The sequence below is a fragment of the Podarcis erhardii genome, assembly GCF_964252035.2.
Source record: "Podarcis erhardii genome assembly, chromosome: 1".
NCBI lineage: Eukaryota > Metazoa > Chordata > Lepidosauria > Squamata > Lacertidae > Podarcis > Podarcis erhardii.
In genome coordinates, this window is record NC_138497.1 from 102,603,365 (window position 1) to 102,627,002 (window position 23,638).

Here is a 23,638-nt window from a genome sequence, read left to right on the forward strand (position 1 = left end):
CGGCGCAGGAGCGCAGCAGCCGGGACCGTTAGCTAACTCGCCCCAGAGGCGAGAAACTTTCTGCTTTTCCCAACGCCCCGAGCCAAGAAAAGCGACGGAGACTGGAAGGGGGGGGGGAGGAGGAATCTCCTTTCCTCTCTCTCTTCCTTCCTCTCAGCGCCCGGAGTCTCCCACCCCCGCTCCGCTTCCTTAAGGAATCTCCCCCCCCCCGCCATCAACTCCTCCAAGGAAGCCCCGGGACCTCCCCGCCCCTGCCTACTTTGATCGGACTTCTCCCCCCCCCCAAAAAAAAAACAGAAGGAAAGAGGTGGGTGGAGGGTGTGTGTGAAGCGAACCAAATCTTAAGGAGCGCTCGCGGGGGGGGGGGGCACACACACACACACACAGGAATAGCAACGCCCTGGGATCCCCCACCGCCGATCCTCTCTGCCACTCACTTTCTCTCGGGCTCCCTGAAACTCTCGCTCTCTCCGCTCCAGAAATACACAACAAACAAGACGGACAGATCTCTAGCTCGCCCTCCCTCCGTCTCTTTCTCTTTCTCTCTCTCTCTCTCTCTCTCTCTCTCGGTGGGTCTCTCCCCCCCCCCCTTTCCTCCTCTCTCTTTTCTCCGCCGCGGCGCAAGCGATCGCCCTGCTCCAAACCCACCGCGGGCATTGGGGGTTGGGGGTTGGGGGGCTTTTTGCTGCTTTCTTTCTAGCAACACCCCCCCCCCGCTTCGTCCAAATACGCACACCTCCCTTCATATTTCCTTGCCTTTTCTCCAAACCCTTCCCCCCCTCCCCACTCCGCCGGCAATCGTCTCGAAGTGTCGCCAGGACCCAAAGTAGAAAAAAAGAAAAAAAAATGAAGAAGGGAAAAAAGTTTGATGGAAGGCTTCCCCCTCCCCCGCTCTGCCCTTCCCCGGCGGCTCCCTTCTCTCCTTACCGTTTTTCCTTCTTGGATTGGCTTGTTTTCGCCTCTTACACCTGGGGCCATCCGCCATGATCTGCTGCTTCATTGATAAGAGTGGATCAGATGGCAGCTCGCATGGACTCGACTCCCTGATTCAGCAGCACGCAGACTCTATGGAGCAACCAAACAGAGGCACCGGGTGGGCATGGCGAGATCCCGTTCAAACGCGCGGCGCCAAAGGGAGCCCACGGACACAGCGGAGAGGCTCTCCCCACAGGCAACCCCCCACCCCCACCCCGACACCTCCCCACCCTGCACAAAAGAAGGACCCCCACCCCGAGCAGCCCAGGCGCCGCGCACAGCAGCGCTCGCCTTGCGCACCACACAGCGCCACACACAAAAACACACACACGCTCTCCCTTCGCCCTTCCTCGGAAGTGTCTGGCTGGGGGTGGGGGTGACTTTTTTCTTTCTTTCTTTGAAATGCATGCTCTTCTTTTAACAGACAAAATACCTCCCATTATTATTATTATTATTATTATTATTATCTCCCCCTCCACCACCAGTGATCAGACACACACACACACAAGTATTACATCTTCAGAAATGACTCATGACCCGTAGAGGGAATGCACTCGGTTTTAATGGTTTTGTTTTCTGTCTCTCTCTCTCTCTCTCTCTCTCTCTGAGTTTTTAAACAGGAAAAAAAAAACGTTGCTTGACTCAAATCGCTGGGCGGATTTTTTCCTCCGAAAAGTACTGAGGACCTCACGACGCTGTCTCTTGTTTGCATAACCAATGACACCTTAATATATATATATATATATATTGAAAGTATATGGCTACGAACTGATAAGAGCTGCAGAAGAACAGGCTTATCTGCCTTCTCGCTCGCTCTCTCCCCCCCCCCACGTTTCTCACACTTTTAAAGTCACGTTGGCAATATCCTGCACAGGGTTCTCCCCCCCCCCCTCCCCAAATGTAATTTCAGCCTCCCTTCTTTAGAAAGAAAATAAGAAGAGGGGTTGCTGGAGAGATGTGAAACTACTCTTGTGAGACTTTCTTATTAGTGGATCTCATTTTTAAAAAATTGTCTGTGTGCGTGTACACACACAGAGGGAGTCTTGTAAAACTGGTGCACTTTCTCGCTGACACGGCCGCAAACTGGATGTGAGCTTTAAGACTGTCAAAACTGGGGAAACGAGGAAACCCCTCGCTGTCTGGCTGACGTTGTAGCTTCAGAACATGCACCCACACAGCACAACACAAACAACAACAACCACCACAACCCAGCATACTCTGACTTAAGGACGAGTTTAAACAAGGAAGGAGGACTGGGTAGTGTGTGTGAGTGTGTGTGTGTGTGTGTGTGTGTGTGAGAGAGAGAGAGAGAGAGAGAGAGAGAGACTATAAAAGACGCAGCAGATGCAAACTGTAAAACAAGGACAATTAACCCTTGCTCTCCTGGACCAAATTTATCCTAACCTCGTCTTTTGTCTTCCCCCTTTTATTTATACACTAGGCTTTTGCCATCTAGAAATGGACTCGCAGGCTCGTCTCTTTAGGCTGGAAAACCTCTCACCGCACTTGCGTGAGAGCAAGTCCCGCTGAAGTCAGGGGAACTTACTTACGAGTAAGCATGGGCTGCACAACGCAGAACTTTACAGATCTGGCAGGAGAAGGGGAGGGGAATTTCTTCCCTTCCTTTTATGTGGTTGTTTCCCTATTAACTTTAAAGGCGATTTAAGAAAGGAAGAAATGAAATGAAATAAACCTTGCGGCAGTGTGTTGTTTGGAGATTAGCTTCAAATGCACTGTGTTGTGCAGGTAAGGCTGTGTAAGATGGCACAAGCGAGGCCAGCCCTGTGTCTTGGACTCAGCTGCCTATGAACCCATCTTGAGCCACTGAAATGTGTGTGTGGAAGAGCGAAGGGAATCAGCACCCCATTTCATATTTGCTGGAGACTTCTAACTCTGTAGCAACTATCTTCTCCATTAAAAGAAAAGATCTAGCAGGAGGCTAAGAAATTATTCAAAACAACAACCTGATCCTTGAAAGCATCCTTGGGTAAGTGGCGAAATTCTCTAAGAATCTACCAATGGAGAGGATCACCGTCAAGGATTCTCACTGCCTACGTACCCTTTGATATTCACTTTTTTTGAAGGTTGCTAAAAATTGTGAAAATTGGAATCTCACCAAAGTCCCCCCACTCCACCCCTCGTCTCTTCCTGGGCGAATTCTGATTTTGTTTCCCTCTTTACATTTTTTTTTTTTAAATTGTGCTACAAACGACTTTTAAGCAAGTTGCAGTCACTACTTTCACTTCTTGTTGAGAATCCCAGAAGCTGAGGTGTTAACTTCACCCAGTCTCAGAGAAATAAAAGCAAGAAATGAAACTGACTAAGCATACAGAACAGCAAAAAAAGAAAAAAGAAAAAAAACTTTCTTGGTTGCTTTGGAAGAGACTAAATAGAAGCCTGCCACTAACCCTAAGAGCTGCAGCCAGCTAATAATACATTTGGTGGGGCTGGTTTGCTGGGAGTTCTTTTTAAAGCAAAGCCCCAACTAAAATCTTATTATCCAGCCGTGCCTGTGTTGGTCTTGTTCACAGCTTGAAAATCATTAACAGGTACGTGCAAACTTTAAGATGTGTAAACGTGAGGACGAAGAGAAGAGAGCGGAATGCTGCTTAAAAAAAAACCAAAAAACCACAACAGACCGAGGAATAATAGAAAGGCGAACTTTCCTACTCCTGGTGGGAACCATAAAACGTAAAATAAAAATGGAGGGGGGGCAAAATAACCTTTCCCACCTGGTCAGCCAGGTGGGTATATGTCCTGGGAGAGCGGGGAGACCCTAGGTAATAACAGTTTGCAGGCAGAAACAACTCCCTTCCTCTGTCTCTCTCAGAAAGTGATCCCAAGTAAATGTAGATTTCAGTTCAAAAATGAGAACTCACCCCACCTCACCACTTCCTCCCTAGCTGTAGACAAGGAAAACAGACCCCAAGACAGCAATTGTTTTTAAAAGAAAAAGAGGTAGGGGGAGAGAGGAAAGAACGAGAGGGAGAGGCGGAACAACAATGAGCAAAAAATAGAAAAGAGAGGAAAATATAACCGAGAACGTACCTGCGAAGTCTTGTGTGTAGTTTTGGTCAGCAATGGAGAGAAGAAGAAGCATGAAAAAGCCGCGGAGTGGAGGAAGGAGGGGAGAAAAAAAGGTGCAGGGAGATGTAGCTGGTTGGAAGAGAGGACAAAATGGTCAAAAAGCCTCGGAAAGAGTTGTCGGAAGGGACCGTTATTCCTGCTGGGCAGGTTAGGACTGATCTCTTTCTGCCACTCCAGGAAACACAAACCTGGGGACGGACTGACGTGTTACGCCTCTTCTAATGACATTTTTTTCTTTTTCTTTTCTGTAGGAGAGAGAGGAGAGAGGACCCTGAAACACACGCCACCTATCTTTGTGGGGAGGGATAATTGAAGAGCGCCAAACGTGAGCATCATGTGGAAACGTGATCGCCAAGTTTCTCTCTGGGAAAGGAAGGATCTGGGATAGATTATACCTTGAAGTCTCCGCGAACGCTTTAGTGGAAGAAATGAAATTCCACCTCCCTCTCTCTCTCCTCCTCCTCCTCCTCCTCCCCCCTCCCCTCCGCCTTTGCCTCCCTCTTTTCCACCCTCCCCTGGCCTGCCTGCCTCCTTCCCTCCCTCCCTCCCCAGCCATCAAGTCTTTGGCATCATTATCCTCTTCGCTAAATCCTACTGGATGCGAGGCGGAAAACGGTGAACACCATTCACAGAACTAGCCCAACTCAAAGGAACTGAAAGTTGCAAGGAGACACCCGGAGGCTGTGCGGTTCGCATCCCGCAGGCTTGCTCGCAGCGCGCGGCTAGAGAGCAAGACGGGATCTGCAGCAGGGAAAGAGAGATCTAGGGATCGTTTGTTTGTTTGTTTGTTTGTTTGTTTATGGGCTTCCTCCCTCGATTGCTTTTCCTTCGCGCCCCTTTCAAATTGCAGATGCCAGAGTGACGGGGCAGGCGGGGGAAAACAAAACAAAACTATTCATAATAAAACTTAGGGGTAGAACGGAAGACGCTGAATTAGCGCTGAAGATATATAACAAGTGGCCAATGAACTCCTGGTCCTTAAAAAAATAAAAATAAATTTATGGGGCGTTTCAAAGCTGCTAAGCGCGCTTACTTCGAGGCAAAACCTTCTGCTGGAGATAGAACTTTTACTTGAGAGTGAATGCAGCGAGGATCTCTCGTGTGTGTTAATAAGTCCCTGCTGCTCTTTTTGGTGGGTGGGAGGGAGAAAATATCGACATTTTTCTCTTGGGGTGTATGCAAAGGCTGAGAATTGGAGGGGAAATAATAATTGCTTCCCCCCACCTTCTGTTCTCCTTTCACACTTGCAAGGAGATAGTCAGAGGGGCAGTTAGGAAACAGAGATAATATGTATAGAGGCATATACGGGCGAAGTGCGGTGTAAGAAGACTCGGAACCCATAAACAAGCTGACAAAATAAAGACAGAATGCATATTCAGTGCATGAAATATATAGGTAGCTTTCAAGGACTTTCGCAACTGTGGCTTTAAGCTTGTTTACTCGGAAGCAAATCCCTCTGTGGTCAGTGGGGTTAGCATCACAGTAACTGTTCTTTAGGATTGCAGTCAAAGATTTAGACAGATTGACTTCTACCTGCACCAGTATATTAGAATATCAAACACACACACACACACACACACACACACGCACAGACACACACACACACACACACACACACACACACACACACTCAGTGTCTCTCTCTTACACACAGATGGCTCTTGAAGGGCAGAAAGTTGAGTGGGTAGCTTTGCATTTCATGGGGGTAACAAGTCTTTTTTGTGTGTGCGCTCGCGGAGAGGTGGGGGGGGGACTTTGGCAAAGATTAAAATGAAAATTAAGCCCTGAGACTCCACCTTTGCACTGTGGGGATTGGTTATGCAAATAGGGAAGGGATTTCCTGGCGAAGGCAGCTTTCTACTGTATGGTTAATTAAATCATCACTCAAAAAGGTTTCCAATGTGACGCGCCTGTCCTAATCCAATCAGGTTACGTAGGTCCTAAACAAGAAAGATATTCCTCTCCCACCCCCCACATCTGGAAGTCAGCAATTTAGCAAGTACTGCACATTATTAACCAATTCCGAGTCCACGGTCCCAGGGGAACCTTTAAAACACACACGCACAGCACACACAACTTAAAGTGTGTTCTTAACCAATGCTCTTCTGTTTGCTTAATCAAAAAGCTGCTTTGCAGGCGCATCGTCGGAGGGGCTGGGGGGTTGGGGTTGGGAGAGACCACCGGCTGCAGGCGAAGTCCTTAAAAGCACCCGGAGAGGATGAAAGAGGCCCGGCTGGGCGGCGGGGAGAAGAGAGAAGAAGGGGATCCTTTGCTGGGTTCAGCTTCCCCATATCCCCCCCCCCCCCAGCAGCAACCCCTTCCTTTTCTCTGCGAGATAACTTTTTGCGTGATCTCAGTGCTTCCTACAAAGAAATACCCACCCACCCATCCAGGGGACAAAGTTCCAATTCGCGAGGTTGACTGGCATGATCCCGTGCTGAAACTAAACAGGAGCTGCCCAGGCACACACACACACACACACGGGAGAGAGAGAGAGAGAGAGAGAGAGAGAGAGAGAGAGAGAGAGAGAGAGAGACTGGGTTCCTCCGGCAGCATCTTCCTCGCTTGGCCACAGTTAAATCTCTTAGAGAGCGCTCCTCTCTTTCTCTGCAGACCCCCTCCGACCCCGCCAGCTCCTTCCCACTGAAGGAAACGGAAACAAATGCTGCGCTGATCCGACACTCCACTTTTACTTACAGTAAGCTAAGATAAACTGCTGGCGAGCTGTGCATTGAACGGGCGCCTTGAGCGAGGCAACTGGGATGCTTGCTCCAGTCCCTGGCATTCACCGCCTCCAAAGGGAAAAGGCTCCTGAAGCTCAGGACCAGGGGGTGAGGGGATGGATGCGTATTTTGGAAAGGGGAGAGGGGGTAACACACTCTTGCCACCTTGCTGGCCGAGGGAGGAAGAAAAAGGAATAAAAAGCAGCCCAAATCAGAACATGCAACCGCATCCTCTCCGCCACACACGCCCTACTTCCCTCTCTTTCGAAGCTTTGGGTGAATCATTTCCAAAACTGCGGGGACATGGTCCAAATAAACCCAAACAAGGCTTTTGGGGAGAATTTATTTCCTCCCTGCCATCCGAAAATAGGTCTAAATCTTCGGCTCAGCAGGAACTAGAAGGAGGTAGAGGGACACCCCTCACCTCTCCTCGCAGTTCCTGCCTCGCGCGCATTGGGATTTCTTGTTCCGTGTTTGAAGGAAATATTCAGACGTTTTGGTTGACACGCATTTGGGGTTAGGATAAGCGCGGGGATCTTTGGAGCGGGCTTCTAAATCAAATGCTCATTTCAGGTTTGCTTGACGCGAAGCTTTCTCCTGGTGTCATCCGGAGAGCAGCCCCCCCCGCCTCCCATACCGCCACGACCCACACTCCGGATCGAACTGGACCCAATTGCCCCGTCCGATCCGAATCAAAGAGGGCTTTTTTCCATTGACACCTTCTCCGGGGCAGGTAAGGCAGGTTCCCAACGGTGGGACGCCCGGAAGAAGCGAAGGAAACTTCTTTTTCTTAACCTGTGACTATTAAAGAGCCTCTTCCACTTAAGACCTGTCGTTTTTGTATTAATTCAGAACATCTCTTTTTTTCTTTTTTTAAAAATCCTGATCCACTGATGACGGCAAAAAGATGAAGCTCAGTAATTAGACAAGTGGGAGAAGAGCCTCTCCAGGCTTTTATTCTGGTTCTTTGCATTGAGTTGGGATAAAACTTCCCTCTCTTTTCTCTTTTGAGGAGGGGGGAGAGCTAAAGTGTTTACTGACTGACCTAACGATCCCTATCCCGGAGAGGAGGGTACCATTCGTTTTTAGACGGAGGCGCCTCTGGGTTACTGGAGAGAGGGACAAGAGGGTGAGCAGATCCTGTTGCAAATACGAACGCGAAGTACCAATCCCAGGCAGCCAGATCCCAAGTCTTTTCCATCTGAAGGAGGTCTTTTCGGATCTGGTCTGGAGCTCTAAAGCACAGTGACCCATCTGAAAGAGCTACAGCGAACCTACACCAATAATACTAATACTGATAGCAACAACCTCCTTTTCTGAATTCTCGATTACACGTCTCTCCCCCCTTTATCTGAAGTGCAAGTGCTTAACATGTAATCTCATTACCACCCCTTTATATATTATTCCTACATCTCTAGATTATTAACTAGGGCACGAGGTGGTGGGGTGGTAGTGGGGGGAAGAACCAACTTGCTTCCAAATATTTTTTTCCCCTTCGCCTTAAAGCAAAGCTTTAGATTTCTCCCCCCCCTTCAAATAAATGGGAGTTACACGGGCAATCCTTTGCGAGGAGGACAGAGACCGAACCAGACCGTGGGAAGGTCCTCGTGGATTTAGAGAAAATACACTGCCGCGGCCAAAATAATTCCTAGACACTTAGGAAGTCCCCCCCCCCCGCAGAGCCATCCTTTAGTTTCCACAAACTCCCGAAACACGCGTGGAAAGAGGGAGGAAGGCAGGCGGGGGAGGCTAACAACACGGGGGGGGGAACGCTCCCCGGAGAGACTTTTCGCACGATTGGTATGTACCCGCTCAACTCTTAATAGCAAGGATGCTTTATTATTATTATTATTATTATTATTATTATTATTACGCTGCTAAACAGGGAGAGAGTGGGGTTTGGGCTGAGGATTTGTGTCAGAAAATAGCAACATAAAAAAATTAATAAAAATGAAGCCTATGAGGAAGAAGAGGCGAAACAACTTTCACCTCCGCGGTTAGGACGCGCGGCTTCGTGAAGCTACAGGAGGAATGCAAGTGCTCTTTTCCTGGGCTAAGCAAGATTTTGACATCAGCGCCGAAAGCGAAGGGAAAACTGATCGATGCTCTGCTTCGCCCCCTCCCAGACAAACGAAGCGTCTCCCTTGCCTTGGCTTCGTCCAAGCCTCCAGTCCCATCCTTGGCAGGAAGTTGCCGTGGGGGGAAAAGGGAGGGAGAAAAAGAAAAGAAAAGAAAAGAAAGAAAAGAAAAGAAAAGAAAAGAAAAGAAAAGGAGAGACTTACTTTCGAGTAAACTTAGAGAGGCTTGGGAGACGCATGTGTGAGATTTGCAGCACGAGGCTGGGCATGTTGACACAGAAGGATGCCCAGCACGGGCTCAAGTAAGCCGCATTTTATTTATTTGTTTGCTTATTTACATTGTCATTATTATTATAGCACACTCTCGGGAATTCAAAAAGAAGGAAAAAGAAAACCCCCACCTTCAGTTCCACAAGCCACCAAATTAGCAGCCTCAGCAAATCAGACGTTGGGTGGATGGGGCGGACGCGACCCCGTCTGGCGCTGAGGAGCAAAAAAATGGTCCCTGCGGGTCTTTCCCCTTCCCCATCGCTGCAACTTTTCCCCTGCGTAAAAGCAAAGAGGACCCTTGGGGCCAGCCAAACGTGCCTGCCGAAGAAGAGGATGCCAGGCGGGCACCGGGCTCTGCCTTGCCCTCCCCCGATTGCCCCCTTTGTTCCATTGCCTCCATCCCCCACGTGAGAGGGGCCGTGGGAAGCGGGCGGCGGGGGGAGCGCGCGCCTCGGCCCCCCTTGGCCCGGCCTGTCCACGGACTGCGCCACCAGCGGCTCCTCTCTGGCCGGGCTCTCCTTTTCACCCACGTGACGCCGCGGCCCTATTTCCGGTGGGCCGGGGGGCTGCGGTGGGAGCCGAGCGAGCGGCCACCTGCCTCCCTCCCTCCTTCCCTCCCTCGCACGAGCCTCCCCCGCCCAAGGGCGGCCGGGGGCTCATTAGCATGAGAAAAGGGCGCGCGCTCGGCCTCGGCGTCTCCCGCGCGCTCTCCGTCTCCCCGCGCATATGTCGAAGGCCCGCCGAAGCAGGCAGGCGAGGTCGGAGCCAGGGGCTCCTCAGGGTGACGGACGGGCGTGGGGAGCGGGGCGGGGGGGGAATCTTTCTTGAAAGGCGCTGGGAAAGGGCTTGGCCAACTCGGCGGCGGCCCTTCCCGAGACTGCGCTTCCAGAGGATCCTGCAGGTTACCCAGTTAAGCGTAGGATTGTTGGCCTGCTCTCTTCTGGCCCGGGCTGCCAAGAAAGGGTCTGTGAAATTAGAGGTATATGGATGACAGGGGAACCTCACTCGCTCCCCTTGTGTCTGGGTGGATTCAGATGAGCAGCTTTTGACATTTGGGATTTTGGGGTTGCTTGGGTAGGTTTTCCTACAACTGAAGGCATGCAGAATAGGGTTGCCTAATAGTACCCAGCAAGCAACGGGCCTTCCTGTTTTCTGCAAGCTGCAGTAGGAAAAGTGTATGTGGTTTTTCTGTTTTCTCTTTAAAGATGCAGTTTAAAAGGAGTTTCACTTTTTGGCTTGTTCATTTGGAAGGAGACAGCCCCCGGCATATAACCCTTGGTACACATGGCATCTCAAGAATACAGCATGTCCTGGAGGAAGAGGAGGATTGGTCTGCTTAAAATTCATAATCCTTACAAAGTGGCTGCCCCCTTCATGAAGTGCTCCTTCTTTTTAGGGGGAGTAAGCACAATCACAGTGAAGAGAAAGAAAAGACATTTATTCACGGAATAGTAATGCTTCTAAACCACACAAATGCAGGGCCAGCGTTTCATAATTTAGTATTATTTTTGCATTGATTTGTATATGAAATAGGTGGAGTTTCATTGTGCATTTCCCAGGGTTGATTGTTTTACCCTCCAATCTGTGAGCTCAGAGGCTTGCATTTGCGAGCTGTGAATATGTGCTGTGTAGTTCACTGGGCATACTTGGGTCACCTCCAAGGCAAAGAAGTGGTAGCTGAGGGCTGGTTTCTGTGTTGCACTCTTACCTTTCCCCTCCCTTAATTTTGCTGCAAGTACACTTCTCAGGCAGGCCTGGTGCAGACACACTTCACACCTGAGTATGTGCCTGTTCTTTGCCTATGAGGAGAAGGGGAACTCCAGGCTGCCTTCCTAGAACAGGGAGATTTCAGTAATTCAGTAGCTTAAGCCAAGTCAAATTTCTTTCTGGAAGGCATTGTAAGAAGAATTGCACAGTGTGTGTTACCTCTATAGTGGCCAGCTGGAACTTTGTAGGATTGTTGTTGTTTTTTTGTACAGACACCTGATATTTTCATAATAGGTAGATATTTTTTTTTGGGAAAAGATGACCAGCTGGTGCTGGAGTTCTGCAGCCACGTTTTAGCTGAAGTGTAAGCATCTTGTACTGACACTCACATTGCAGAACTATGAAATGCAAAAGGATCAGATATTTTCACAAGAGGACATATACCACAACGTGTTGTGACACTTTTTTCCAGCATCTAACAGGAATGTTCTTGTTTAGGGTTACTGCCAGCCACCTGGAGATGTCTTTTTCTAATTCTCAAGGAAGCCAATTTACTCTCCCTCTTTTCTATCTCTTACTTTTCCTGGGTTCTGTTAAGACTGAGCATGTTCAGTTTGGGATTGTTTTGTTAGTTTTCTTTTTAATACTTCTGCAAACCTTGAGGTTTCCTTTGAGCATTCTGAGCGCACCGAGTTCCTTGTTAGAGGGAACAATTGTGCCTGATTAACATAACTTGCATATCATTTTAAAAAACATGGCAGATACATTTGGAGGATATTGTTTGCTCTATGCTATGCTATCCCCTCCCCTGAAAAAGTTCTTATGCACAGACTTGGAAACGGCAACATTTGATGAATTCCTGTATCATTCCCATGTCAAAACAGCACTATGAATCACTGCTTCGTCCATATGATATTCAGGTCACTCCTGTTTCAGTTCTAGGATTGGGCTATGTATCATGATATATAATAAATGTTTAAAATTTTTACTTTTATATTTATTACAACTTACACCCTGCTTTTCACCATCAGCATCCCAAAGTGGCTTACAAAATAAAAGTATGCAACATACAAAGTTTAAAGCAGAAATTGAAACATCAGAGATTTAAAACTTCACAGTGCGGAGGCCTCCAGAAATAAGAGTTCTAATCAGGTTTCTGAAACTTGGCAGGGGTTGTGCTTCCCTGGTTTCTAGTGGGAGGGAGTTTCACAGAGTTAGGTTCCCTACGCTGAAGGCCAGCTCCTTGTTGACACAAGTTGTGCTTCTGGTTCCCTGTGGGAGTACTAATATTGCTGCCCCTAGATGATCTTGGTGATCATTTTGGGAGACATGGGTTAAGGCATTCTGGACCTAAGTTGTTCTGGAGTTTGTACACTAGTATCTTGAACCTGGCCTGGTCCTCTCTGTTATTTGCCACTCAGTGGCAAAGCATTTGCTTTTTCTGCAGGATGCCTCAGCTCCAATCCCTGTTCCTTCCATTAAAACAAGGACATCCAACTCCCAAGAGACTGCAATCTGCTTCCAGTAAAAAAAACTGGCAGTGATCTACCCATATTATTATTTTTTTTGGGGGGGGGAGTTCAGAGTTGGGGGAGGAGACATGATTCAAAATAACGCGAGCGATAAGGATCCTGCAATCGACCGCGATCATCCGGGGATCAACCTGTCTATCGCGGTCGACCGGTTGGACACCCCTGCGTTAAGAGATGGCCAGGTTGCAGCTGATGGGGAAGAGGAAGGGACCCTCTGCAAGACACAGGATAGCTTCCTGTCGGGAAGGGCTGTGGCTCAGTGGTAGAGCATCTGATTTGCATGCAGAAGGTGTGCCAGGTTCAATCCCCAGCACCAACCAGGTTCAACCCCTGCCTGAAACGAGTCGCTGTTGGTCAGTGCAGATGATACATGCTTAGATGGACCAGTTTTTGATTCTATATAAGGCAGCTTCCTGTATTCCTATCTGTGCATATTTGCAAGTGTATCAGAAGTGTGTTTGTCCTTTTGAAAGTAAGTGGATAACACAATCCTGGGTGGATTCCTTTAGTGTTCATTCTTGGGATATAAGGGGCAGTTGCCACTCTTGTGTCTCCCGTGACACCGATATTCAACTCCGGGTACTCTCTCTGGTGAAGTTGGTGGTTATTAGCATTCCTTCCTTCCCTTTGTTTACAGTTTCTTATTTACTTTGTTGAATTTTTTAAAAGTTGCAAGAATTCTGTCAAATACATATATTCAACAGTATTTAGGCCTCAAAAATAAAGATGCATTAGAAAGATGCCTATTATGCTTCAGAATTATTAATTGACATTTTTATGATGAATAATTAATCATTGGAATAATTTTTGTATCTCTGATCTGAACACATATTTGCATATCTAATGTCTGATTTTAAATGTGGTTTCTTTAGTTGCATTCTCCCAGGACAAAGAGATGAAGTAAGAAACATCCTAATGTGAAACTATCCCCCCTCTCCACCACCTCCTTGGGTTGCACTTGTAAAAGTGGGTTTATTGAGAGAGAAATTTCTCTCAAGATATGAAGTTGTCAACAAACTTTGTATGCCTTATGGGTGCATTGTAGAAAACATATTCAGATATGACTGGCATGAATTAATCCATTTAGGTCCTACTTCCTTAAATCCTGTGAAAAGTTTAAGACCCCCATTTAATTTATTTGACAGGTGGCCTGGTCCAATGGATGCTTTCTTGGAAATAAATCTTGCTAAAATCAGTAGGATTTATAGTCATAGATCAATAATCTGGCTATCTATGATATACATATCTCTGTCCTTTTTAAAGCTGTGTTTATATAACTCTTAGCCATACTCCATTTATTGCTGTATGTTTAAGCATAGGTACAAGCCCAATGCTGATCCAATTGATCTTCTCAGCAGGCCCTACTGAGAGAAAGCTGGAGGAAACATATCTCTCTGTATATATCCCATTTGTTAGACACCTGCTACTGTAAAAGTCTTGATGTGACTTACAGCTCAGGGCAAAACACATTCTATGCAAGCCATTCTGAATTAAAAACAAAAGCAGCACCTTCAATAAAATAACCAGTGAATTTAAAGAAATTGCAAGCCAACCCTAGAAAATACACATCATCATAATAATCAACAAGCCAAAAATGCCCACAGAGACAGCCATGATGTTAACCAAATGCCTGGGAAAATATGAAAGCCTTTGCCTGGCGCTGGAAATAGGTTGGTGCCAGGTGAATATTCTTTCAGAGAGTGTTCTACACAGCGGAGACTATAGGCAAAGGCCACCTCTCTCTTCATAATCCTCTGCATCTCCATCCGAGGAGGGCCTCAGATGATAACCTCATGGTCTGTATAGGCTCATGTCAGAAGAGGCCTTCAGTTAGGTAATAGGCCCCAAACTGTGTAAGGTTTTATAGGTTAAAACCAGCACTTTGAAGTGGACTCAGAAATGTATGGGTCGATATTTTTTTACCAATAATAGTTGTTCAGCAACAATATACACTTTGATACGGAAAAACCCATGCACTAGCTATGAAATTGATGTGTGTTCTAGGTTAGGATAAATTCTCAGTCTGTGCTAGGCAGTAGCCAGAAATCTTGATTCTGAGTGGCCCTATAATAAGACCAGAATCTGGAAGAGGACAAACTTGTGTTTTGTTTCTGCCTTTGATTTGATTCCACCATAGAACTTTGTCAGGATTTACACCTCATTCACCTTTTGTTTTGTTTTGTTTTCTTTTCTTTTCTTTTCTTTTCTTTTCTTTTCTTTTCTTTTCTTTTCTTTTCTTTTCTTTTCTTTTCTTTTCTTTTCTTTTCTTTTCTTTTCTTTTCTTTTCTTTTCTTTTCTTTTGTTTTAAAGCCCCTGACAGATTTACCCCATTAATATAAAATTCTCCTGACTGCTGTTCTAATAAGAGAACTGTGATTGTGCCTGTAAGATCCTTCAGGGATGGAGGGAATTGCAGAGTGTATGGTTTTATGGCAACAGCTTTAGTATCAAACAAGAACTTACATTGAGTACTACCTGAGTCTTTCATGGCTTCTTGACTTGCTCTTGCTTGTGAAGAATAAATAAAAACCTAGGTCAGAACTGCTCCAGATTGAAATATGCTAGAAGTGAGGTGGGAAAATATAATGCAGGACTCTTGGGTTGAGCTTTTCCTTTTTTCTCTGCATAATTTTTATTGTTTTTTAAATCATAACAAACAAGAAAGTAAAACAGTTTACACCTTGTTATCGCAGATTTCTTTCTGTAAGACTTCCTTCAGCTTCCCCTGAAATCATCCATACCCTAATTTAACAAATTCACACAAATCCTGGCTTATATTGACATTATTTTCTCTTTCCTTCTTTTTCTCTTTAGACAATATTCCAACCTTTTCACAGAGCTTTTTTTAAACCCAACTAGCGTTATCTGACCTTCACTTATATTTTCCAGATATTCCACAAATTTCCCCCAGTCCTCAATGAACCTTTGGTCTTTTAAATATCTAATTTTCCCCGTCAATCTGTCCATCTCCGCGTATTCTAGTAGTTTTGCTCCCCATTCCTCAAGCGTCGGTATGTTCTGTTGTTTCCAATTTTGAGCCAATAGGAGCTTTTCCATTCCACTACTTGTGCTGGGATTGTGTAAAATACAGTTGTACCTTAGAAGTCAAATGCAATCCATTCAGGAAGTCTGTACGACTTCCAAAACATTCGAAAACCAAAGTGCAGCTTCTGATTGGCTGCAGGAAGCTCCTGCAGTCAACTGGAAGCTGCAAAAGCCCTGTTGGACGTTTGGCTTCCGAAAAGTTCGCAAACCAGAACAGTCACTTCTGGGTTTGCAATGTTCAGGAGCCAAAACGTTTGGGAACTAAGCTGTTCGCAAACCAAGGTACGACTACTGTATGTTGATGCCACAAATAATCATGGCCGTGCATTTTGTTTATTTATTTAATCTGTGAAATTTATATACTGCCCTTCATCACAAAATGTTCCCGTGGTGAACCTGTTGTTTATGTTGAGTAGAGGAAGCATCCTTCATGATTTCTAAAATTGGTACCCACCTGTCATCTCTTCTGAGGAGCACATAAGATTGCTCATGTGATAAATGTTTTCAGGATCTATTTTGCTAAAAAAGCACCGGCTGGAGGGTTGGGGAGGGGGGCAGCGTCTTGAAATTACACTTCCAACATGAAGATACCTTAAATAACGTGTTGGAATTTACATTTTACCTCTGCTTTATTGCAGAGTTGCCCGTAGATCTCACCAATCTCATGCAGCCCATGAAACTAGCCGAGTCCCACAGTGCAACCCTCTGCATGCTTGCTCAGAGTTAAGTAGCCATTTGCTCAGTTTGGGTGTGCTCCAGGTTAAACGACAAGGACAACTCCCAAGAGGTACAGCTCCCCAAAATAATTTGAGCTATCCCATTCACTACTTCAGCTTTCAGCTGTAGTTTTATCGCGGTCCCGTTTTACATAGATGAAATCCTTGCTGCCCTAATAACAGTCTTTGCCAGCCCTTTGCTCCCCCAAAGTAGAAGTGTGCTAAAGATTGCATTCTCAGTCTGTTAGACAGACTCTGGGTTTCACTGCCAACATTTTCTAGGCCTGCCTAATTTGTGACCCATCAAATTGATTGCAGCCAAGTAACCTTTTATAGTCGCCTGCCAGATTCTTGACGACTCCCCCATTTTGCAGTTCCAGGCAGGCAGAAGAAGCAGGAATTTATTGAGCCACTTAGTGCATGCTGCTATTGGTGGTTGGCGAGTTGTGTTTAACTTGGCGGGTCACAGGTTTGCAGGGCCTGCTGTGTACCCAGGCAGAACTGGGAGTCCTGAAAACTGCAGCAGACATATTGAATCACCCCCAGTGGTCTTTCCAGACCAAACCTGTAAAAAAATGAGCCTGATGCTGCTTTAAAATATTGAGCAGCAAAGCAAGTTTAATTGAGAGAGGTGGGTGCAATCTCTTGAATTTTTATTTTATTTATTAAATTTGTATACGTCCCTTCATCCGAAAATCTCAGGGTGGTTCACAGCATGAAAATACAAAATGAAAACTTGAAATACATAATGAGAACAAGAACAAACCAATCCGATAAGCCCCCACATGCCGCAAACACATTAAAAAAACATAGAATGTTAATCAGCCAAAGGCCTGGTTGAAGAGAAATGTTTTTGCCTGGTGCCTAAAAGTATATAATGAAGGTGCCAGCCGAACCTCCCTGGGGAGAGCATTGCACAAATGGGGAGCCACTACAGAAAAAACCCATTTTCATGTTGTCACCCTCTGGACCTCTCATGGAGGAGGAACATGAAGAAGGGTTTCGGAAGATGATCTTAGGTAGATTCATATGGAGAAAGTTGATCCTGAGCTGTTTAAGGACTTACAGGTGAAGACTAGCACTCTGAATTGGGCCAGGAAACTAATTTGCAGCTAGTACTGGCAGGCCAGGATTGGTGTAATATACGCAAACTATCTTGCCCTGGTGAAAAACTTGGGCACCAAATTCTGCACCAGCTGAAGTTTCCGAAACGTCTTCAGGGGCAGAGGCAAAGTGCCTTAATTTAAATACTTTTAATTAAAAGGAAAGCTCATCAAAACCTAATGCCCTGTCTTGGCTTTGGCACATTATATTGTGAGCTACAGTGCCACTATTCTAACTTACATTGGTATAATACAAACATTTGTTAATCTTTCCTGGTCTGAGTCCCTCCCCACCCCTTGTCCAGTCACCCGTTTGTTACTAGTATAAATCAGCCCAGGCAAGTCTGTCACTGAAAAATATTGTTTTCTGGTTTTGAAGTCAGGGCAGAGGACCACAGGCCTGGGAGCCATACGTGGCCCTCCAGACCTTGAGATACTCTGTAAGCCACATCTACCCCCGGCCTTGCTCCATGTCCTCCTTGTGTGGTTTTTGCCTGGTTGGAATGTGTCCTTGAACTGTGATAATACCCCTTAATTGTGTGGATGGAGAGGTGTGGAATGGCTAGAAATGCAGCCCACTGTACAAAGGTGAAAGCCACATCTTTTTGTTTCCAGCCACAACCATCCCAGAAGGTGGCTCATGAAACATCCCTTGTGGTGGAAAATGTCCCCTGCCCCTGCTTGGAAATGTAAATCAAATGGCAATTGCTCATAGTGACTTTTCCTCACTCAGCCAGTATGTGTGAAAACAAGCTCCTTTCCAGATCCACAGATTGTGGCCAGAACTGTTCCAAGGGTATCAGAAGCTGGAGTGATGTGGCATTTCCAAATGTCTAAATGTACAATGTCATCATCAGGAAAGCTGCTTGTCTTGGAGATGGTTGGTTGCTCTAAATCAGTGTTTCCCAAACTTGGGTCTCCTGCTGTTTTTTGGACTACAATTCCCATCATCCCTGGCTACTACTCCTGCTAGCTAGGGATGGTGATAGGTGTTGTAGTCCAACAACAGTGGAAGACCCAAGTTTGGGAAACCCTGCTCTAAATCACTGTCAGCATCAACCTATACATGTTTGCTCAGAATGAAGTTCCTATTGTGAAGTTGGTCCTGTTTAGTTTGTATAAAAAGGGTGGGGAAACCTCTGGTCTGGGAGCCAAATGTGGCCCTCTAGTTGTCTCAATCTGACTTTTGGAACACTCCCCAGACTACACCACTCACTGGCCCTTCTTGGTTCTTTGAGTGTTTTTACTTGGCTGGAATGTGGCTTGGATCTCTGAAGATGCCTCTTGTTCATCTGCATGAAGGATAGAGAGGGGTGTGTGAGTGTGAAACTAGCCCGCTGTATGAGGGTAAGCATTAAATTCTTTGCCCTGCCCACTTTAGCAAGTGGGTCTCAGGCTTTGGCAAGTGGGCCTCAGGCTGAAAAAGATTTCCCCCACCCCTGGTGTACAGAATTTAACAAGATACTCCAGCAACCAATAAAAACAAACTGAATTGCAATCCTATGCCCATTTACTGGAAGCAAACGCTACTGAACTCAGGATGCACTTTTGAGTAAACACACACCGGGCTGTGGTGCATAAATTGCAGAGGCTGCTTTTCGTTTGTTTCGAGAAGTGCCAAATACAAGTAAAGATTATACCGTTCATAGATTTCTTTTTCAACAACAACAGGTATTTCAAAAGGTTATTTAGAATATCGCCTTGAAACATAGGACTCTTCGAAAACAAAACAAGAGGGGAGGGGAAAAGGAGCATATTCTCTTTTTTAACAGATGGAAGATCTAAACTGTCAAACTATTTGCTGTTTATCCCAAGTAAACGTGCTTAGGCCTCTCAGCTACATTCAGCCCTCTAAGTGACAGGTCACTTAGGTGACTAGGAAGAGGTCATGTTGTGCAACTTCCGCTTTTTGTTGGGCTGCAAATGAATTCACCTCACTAGCTGATTAGGATTATGCCATTACCAGGGAAGTGTAAATAGATAACGAATTCCTATCTGGGCTTGCATAGCCTCAGAACACCCTAATATCACTGAAGAATATGATCTTGGGACTAAGCTGGCACCAGTCTCCCAAGTTTAAATGCTGAATAAGTACAATACATACTATTTTCTTGAATTATTATTTCATGATACTGCAAGCATATTCAAAAGATGGATCCATTATGGGTAAAGGTGAGGTTAATTGCACTAAAGTAAGGAGGTTGTCATTGGCTACTGTGCTGCCATACCAATATCTGATTAATTCATCAATTCAGTCAGTGCAGTCCAGTTTGTAAGCATGTGGGAAACATGGAGTGCGGAAGCCTTAGGTTGTTCATTGCAGCTAAATCACAGTGTTTGAAGTCACTATCTTTCACCTCCGATCTTCCATTTTTAAGATGGATTAAGATGTGGCAGGGAGACATCCTAGGAAAAAAGAAATGGGATTAAAAATACATATAATAAACATATAATATAATAATAAACATTTAGTTCTCTTGATTTGAGGTGGTTCACTATTATTCCTATTCCTCAGATAGGGAAGTTGTCATTGAGAAAATACAACTTTCACAATGGCTGAAATGGGCCTTGAACACACTCACCTCATCTGGACCATATTGTCTGAATTGTGTTTTCCTTTGCAAATTGTAATTCCTTGAGAAAGTTGTCTGTCTTGGTTTTCTGCAGCTTCTTTTCCTAGTTGCATTGGAAAATATCCCATTAAAAAAAAAGCTGTGCAAAAGGAGTGAACAACAGCGGTGATGGGAAGAGTAACATAAGCCATACTCTAGACTTGAATTTCGGTGCTGGATGAACTATTGTTACAGAACCATCTGCACAGGCTTCCTAGTCCAGTACTGCACTGAAGCACTCTGGAGGCTACTGCCTGATGTTTGATTTCCCAGCACTGAGAAATACTTTCAGCATTCATTTTGAAGCCTACATGTGTAAACTGTCCAGGACTAGAAGCATTTCCACTTTTAAAAATAAAAGAGACTAACATCCCTACTAAAAGCTCTGTCATATGGTGTACTTAGGGTTTTCAGGTACTTCGCTCCCAATGTACATCAGATGGGGGCAAGGCATGCGGGGGGGGGGGCGGCTGATGAAGTGGGTAGGAAGATTCACGTTGGAGAAAGTGATGCTCTGGGTCCTAAGCTGTTTAAAGCTTTACAAGTAATAACTGTTAAGGACATCCAGAGGGGCAGCCATGTGAATCTGTCTAAGAGTCCTGTGGCCTTGGACATCTGCACTGAACATCTGAGACACTTTAAACAGCCATGGCTTTCCGCAAAGAATCCTGGGAAGTATGGTTTGTTCAGGGTGCTCAGAATTGTTAAGAGACTCTAAGAGAACTCTGTAAACTGCAGCTCTCTCTTTGTTAGAAGAATGGGGGTCTTCTAGCAAGGAAGTCACCACATGATTATAATGTTTCCTCCCCCCCATTCGATACAAATATGAGATGCAGCGTAAAGGAGCTGTTGCCTCTAGTTTTGCTGAATAAACAAATATGACTTCTTGAAGAAAGCAAAGCATGGATAATATGCTGAATGAACTTTTAGCAGATTTGACTAGCAACAACCCTCTCCCTTTTTCAAGGGCCTCTTTCCTGAGCAGGCATTTAACACTCGAGCCAAATTATATGACTGTTTTGTGATATGGATAAATCTGTGCTAAGGACACCAAACTGGTTTCCTTAATGCTTCAGCCAGAATTTTAATGCCCTGGCTGTCCAAAGGTGAAAGGCTAATGAGGAGAAAGGAATTCTTGGATGGGAACAGGACATTTGGGCCCAACAAACCTGCCCTTTTCATATTTATTACAACACACCTCTTTGCATTGTTAGTATATCCTCTGACCTTGTCTTCCTACATAAACACGTGTCACGACCTCCTTACATTCTTAGTAGTTTTTCTCAGGGAGCGCCTTAATGCATGTGAAGGTGCAAATCAATATTCCTTGCTGGATTTGTAGTTTATTTTTACATGTCTGCTTTTTGTGTGCTGCTTTCTAAGTCATTAGTATGATGCATGCTCTCTGCCTCCAACTTTCGCTAGTTCCTAGTCCTCGTAGGTAGAAAATCAGTGCTCCAGTTTTTGTCTCTTAGGAGCTCCTTGTTCAATCTTCTCCAGTGCTGGCCATGGCTGATGGGAATTACAGTCCAAAACAGCTAAAGGGCAACCAGGTTGACAAAGCCTGGCCTTGTTAGTGGAATGTAATCATTTCGTAGACCTGAGCTTCCAAATATCTAATTGGGGAATGAATGACTATTACCTCTGGTGGAGAGCTGCTACCTCTGTCACCATCGTGTCAGGGATTCTTGGTCCCTCATTCTCACTTGTCTACACCACAAGTACCTGTGTCTGCGTTTCTTCAGTCTTTGAGCTGCCACCAGTTCTCTCTCAGAATGCTTTTAAGCCACCTAGTAATGTGTTTGGATGTGAGACAGTTTTATTAAGGGGACTTCATATACAAAAGGGAAATCTGATACCTATCTGGGGTGGGGTGGGGGGTCTTAAGATGCTAGTTGGCAGTTTCCACAGACTCCAGAGCCACCGCTTCTAACGCTAGCCTCTAAATGGCTTTAACCTCAAGCCAATCTCTGCAGTACTTCACCCCAGCCAATGTACTTCCATATCTCTCTCCAACCAACTCCCAATTGCCTACCCACTTCACTCTGTTGATCTCCAACTGTCTGTCCCTAACATTTAACTGTCAACTAGGGTTGCCACCCCTCCCTAGGAAAACGGGAGCATCCCTTTTTGGGACTAAAGTATCTCCTGTCCCATTTGTACTTCAGATGGGACACTTTCCCATCCATATTTGCGCGGGCAGAGGGTGGGTTTGGCGGAGAGAGACACAACGTTTGTGTTGGCCAGCCAGAGGGTGGGTCTGGTTCATTGGTTGGCGTCGCCTGCTCCCCTCCCTCCAGCTCACTGGACTCAGTGTCCTCGCCACTATTGTAATATCCTCCCCACCTCCAGGAGCAGCCCCTCCCTTCCTTGACACTATCCGGTATGAGAGGGAGGCAGCCAGCTCAAAATGGCAGCTGCATTGCTGTTGGTGCAACTGATGAGGACATGGTGAGAAGGGGGAAAGAGCAGCCTCCTTACCCTCCCTCACCCCTCCTTTCTTCACACTCACTAGTGTTCCTCCTCAGCCGTTGCCGGTAGAGCATGGTGCGGACCCCTTCGCCACTTAGCCCCCTCGCCATCCCAACCCGACCTCTCTTCCCTCCTCCTCGCTCAATTGTTTCTTGCCACCAGCACGGGTGAGAGGTTGGAGCTGTGGCTCAAGTTGCCTGCAGGAGCTGGCCATCTACCGCTGGCCCCTGCACTGCCACCATAAATTAAATCCAACAAAGCATAATATTTAATGTGATTTAAAGCAAAAATGGGGAGAACCCTGTCTTTATCATCAAAGGGGAAAGGGTGGGGGTGGGGACAGGAGGTGTCCACACTGGGATGAGTTGAATGTCAATAACAATATGACAGCAAGAAGAGACATGGCTGCACATTGAATGGGATTATTTTGCCCCCAAAAGTCTGGTTGTGGACATCTCTGCAGACCATGAATTTGCCATTTGATTCAATGGGGGCTCCTGCTATTGATGCAGATGGAGAGGCCTGAAAAAGCTTTGTGTGCAGAATACTGCATGTTCTCAGCATCTACGGATAAAAACAATTAGGATTCTCTCCTGGATATCTTGCAGCCTTTAATGTATAACACAGTGGACTCAACAACAGTCTCTTACATAATTAAAAAGCTGAGGAATGTACTCCTTTGGGTGCCACCATACTAGCTATTTTTCTATTCCAAGAAGAGGCTGTTGTGGTGGTTTACAGCACATCCCAGGTGGAGACGCTGGGATGCACTGGATGTTCTACAGAAGTGCACAATAGGGTGTGCAAGTGGATTGTGCTTCCTCCGGCTGTGTTTCCCACATAATAATTTGAAGACAAATGCGGGGGTGAGGAGAGAGCACGTCTGTAAATAAAAAAGAGCTTATGCATTTTCCCCATATATGTTCTCGCAAAACAGTGGTAAGATGAACTGTGCTCAGTCATGTTTCCTGTCCTCCTATTTATTTAGAACATCCACAGACCATTATTAAGGCTGCAGTCATATGCACACTTATGCTCCATTGGACATGGTAGGACTGACTTATTTCTGAAGAGACATGCATAGTCCTGCGCTGGGTGGTTCCAGTTCTGGGTTTTGCCGCTGGGGCATGCATCTCTTCAAAGAGGGACTCGTTTCCTTTGGAAAGACCCTTGAGATGTTTACACAAAAGACTACTTTCTCCACTTCCTTTCTTTACTGGCAGGTTGGCTCTGAAGTAGGCCCACTTGTAAATAGAGACCTTCGCATCTGTTTGCAGATTGAGGCCCTTCTTGCTGGTGGATCATCTCAAGTGGAGGC

General features: G+C 45.9%; 1 protein-coding gene and 3 long non-coding RNA genes across 7 annotated transcripts in view; 2 read left to right on the forward strand and 2 right to left on the reverse strand.

Annotated features, from left to right (window-relative positions):
- The window catches only part of ZEB2 (zinc finger E-box binding homeobox 2), a 164,134-nt gene extending 159,664 nt beyond the window's left edge, over nucleotides 1-4,470 (reverse strand). For 2 of the 4 annotated variants that reach the window (XM_081870675.1, XM_081870678.1), the window contains exon 1: nucleotides 438-672. In XM_081870675.1, the coding sequence (XP_081726801.1) occupies nucleotides 438-657 (220 nt within the window). In that variant the 5' untranslated portion in view covers nucleotides 658-672. The other 2 variants (XM_081870677.1, XM_081870676.1) reach the window with 2 other exon arrangements.
- Nucleotides 4,471-4,693: 223 nt separating this feature from the next.
- On the forward strand, nucleotides 4,694-7,611 carry LOC309348694. The gene is made up of 2 exons (XR_014159514.1): nucleotides 4,694-6,760; nucleotides 7,359-7,611. It is a non-coding gene; the product is annotated as an uncharacterized lncRNA (long non-coding RNA).
- Nucleotides 7,612-9,750: 2,139 nt separating this feature from the next.
- LOC309337340 lies at nucleotides 9,751-11,826 on the forward strand. Its single transcript, XR_014154173.1, has 2 exons — nucleotides 9,751-10,112; nucleotides 10,339-11,826. It is a non-coding gene; the product is annotated as an uncharacterized lncRNA (long non-coding RNA).
- A 6,089-nt stretch (nucleotides 11,827-17,915) lies between these two features.
- Nucleotides 17,916-22,036, reverse strand: LOC309349015. The gene is made up of 3 exons (XR_014159610.1): nucleotides 21,491-22,036; nucleotides 19,819-19,912; nucleotides 17,916-19,642 (listed from the first exon to the last, which is right to left on the reverse strand). It is a non-coding gene; the product is annotated as an uncharacterized lncRNA (long non-coding RNA).
- Between the last annotated feature and the right edge of the window lie 1,602 nt (nucleotides 22,037-23,638).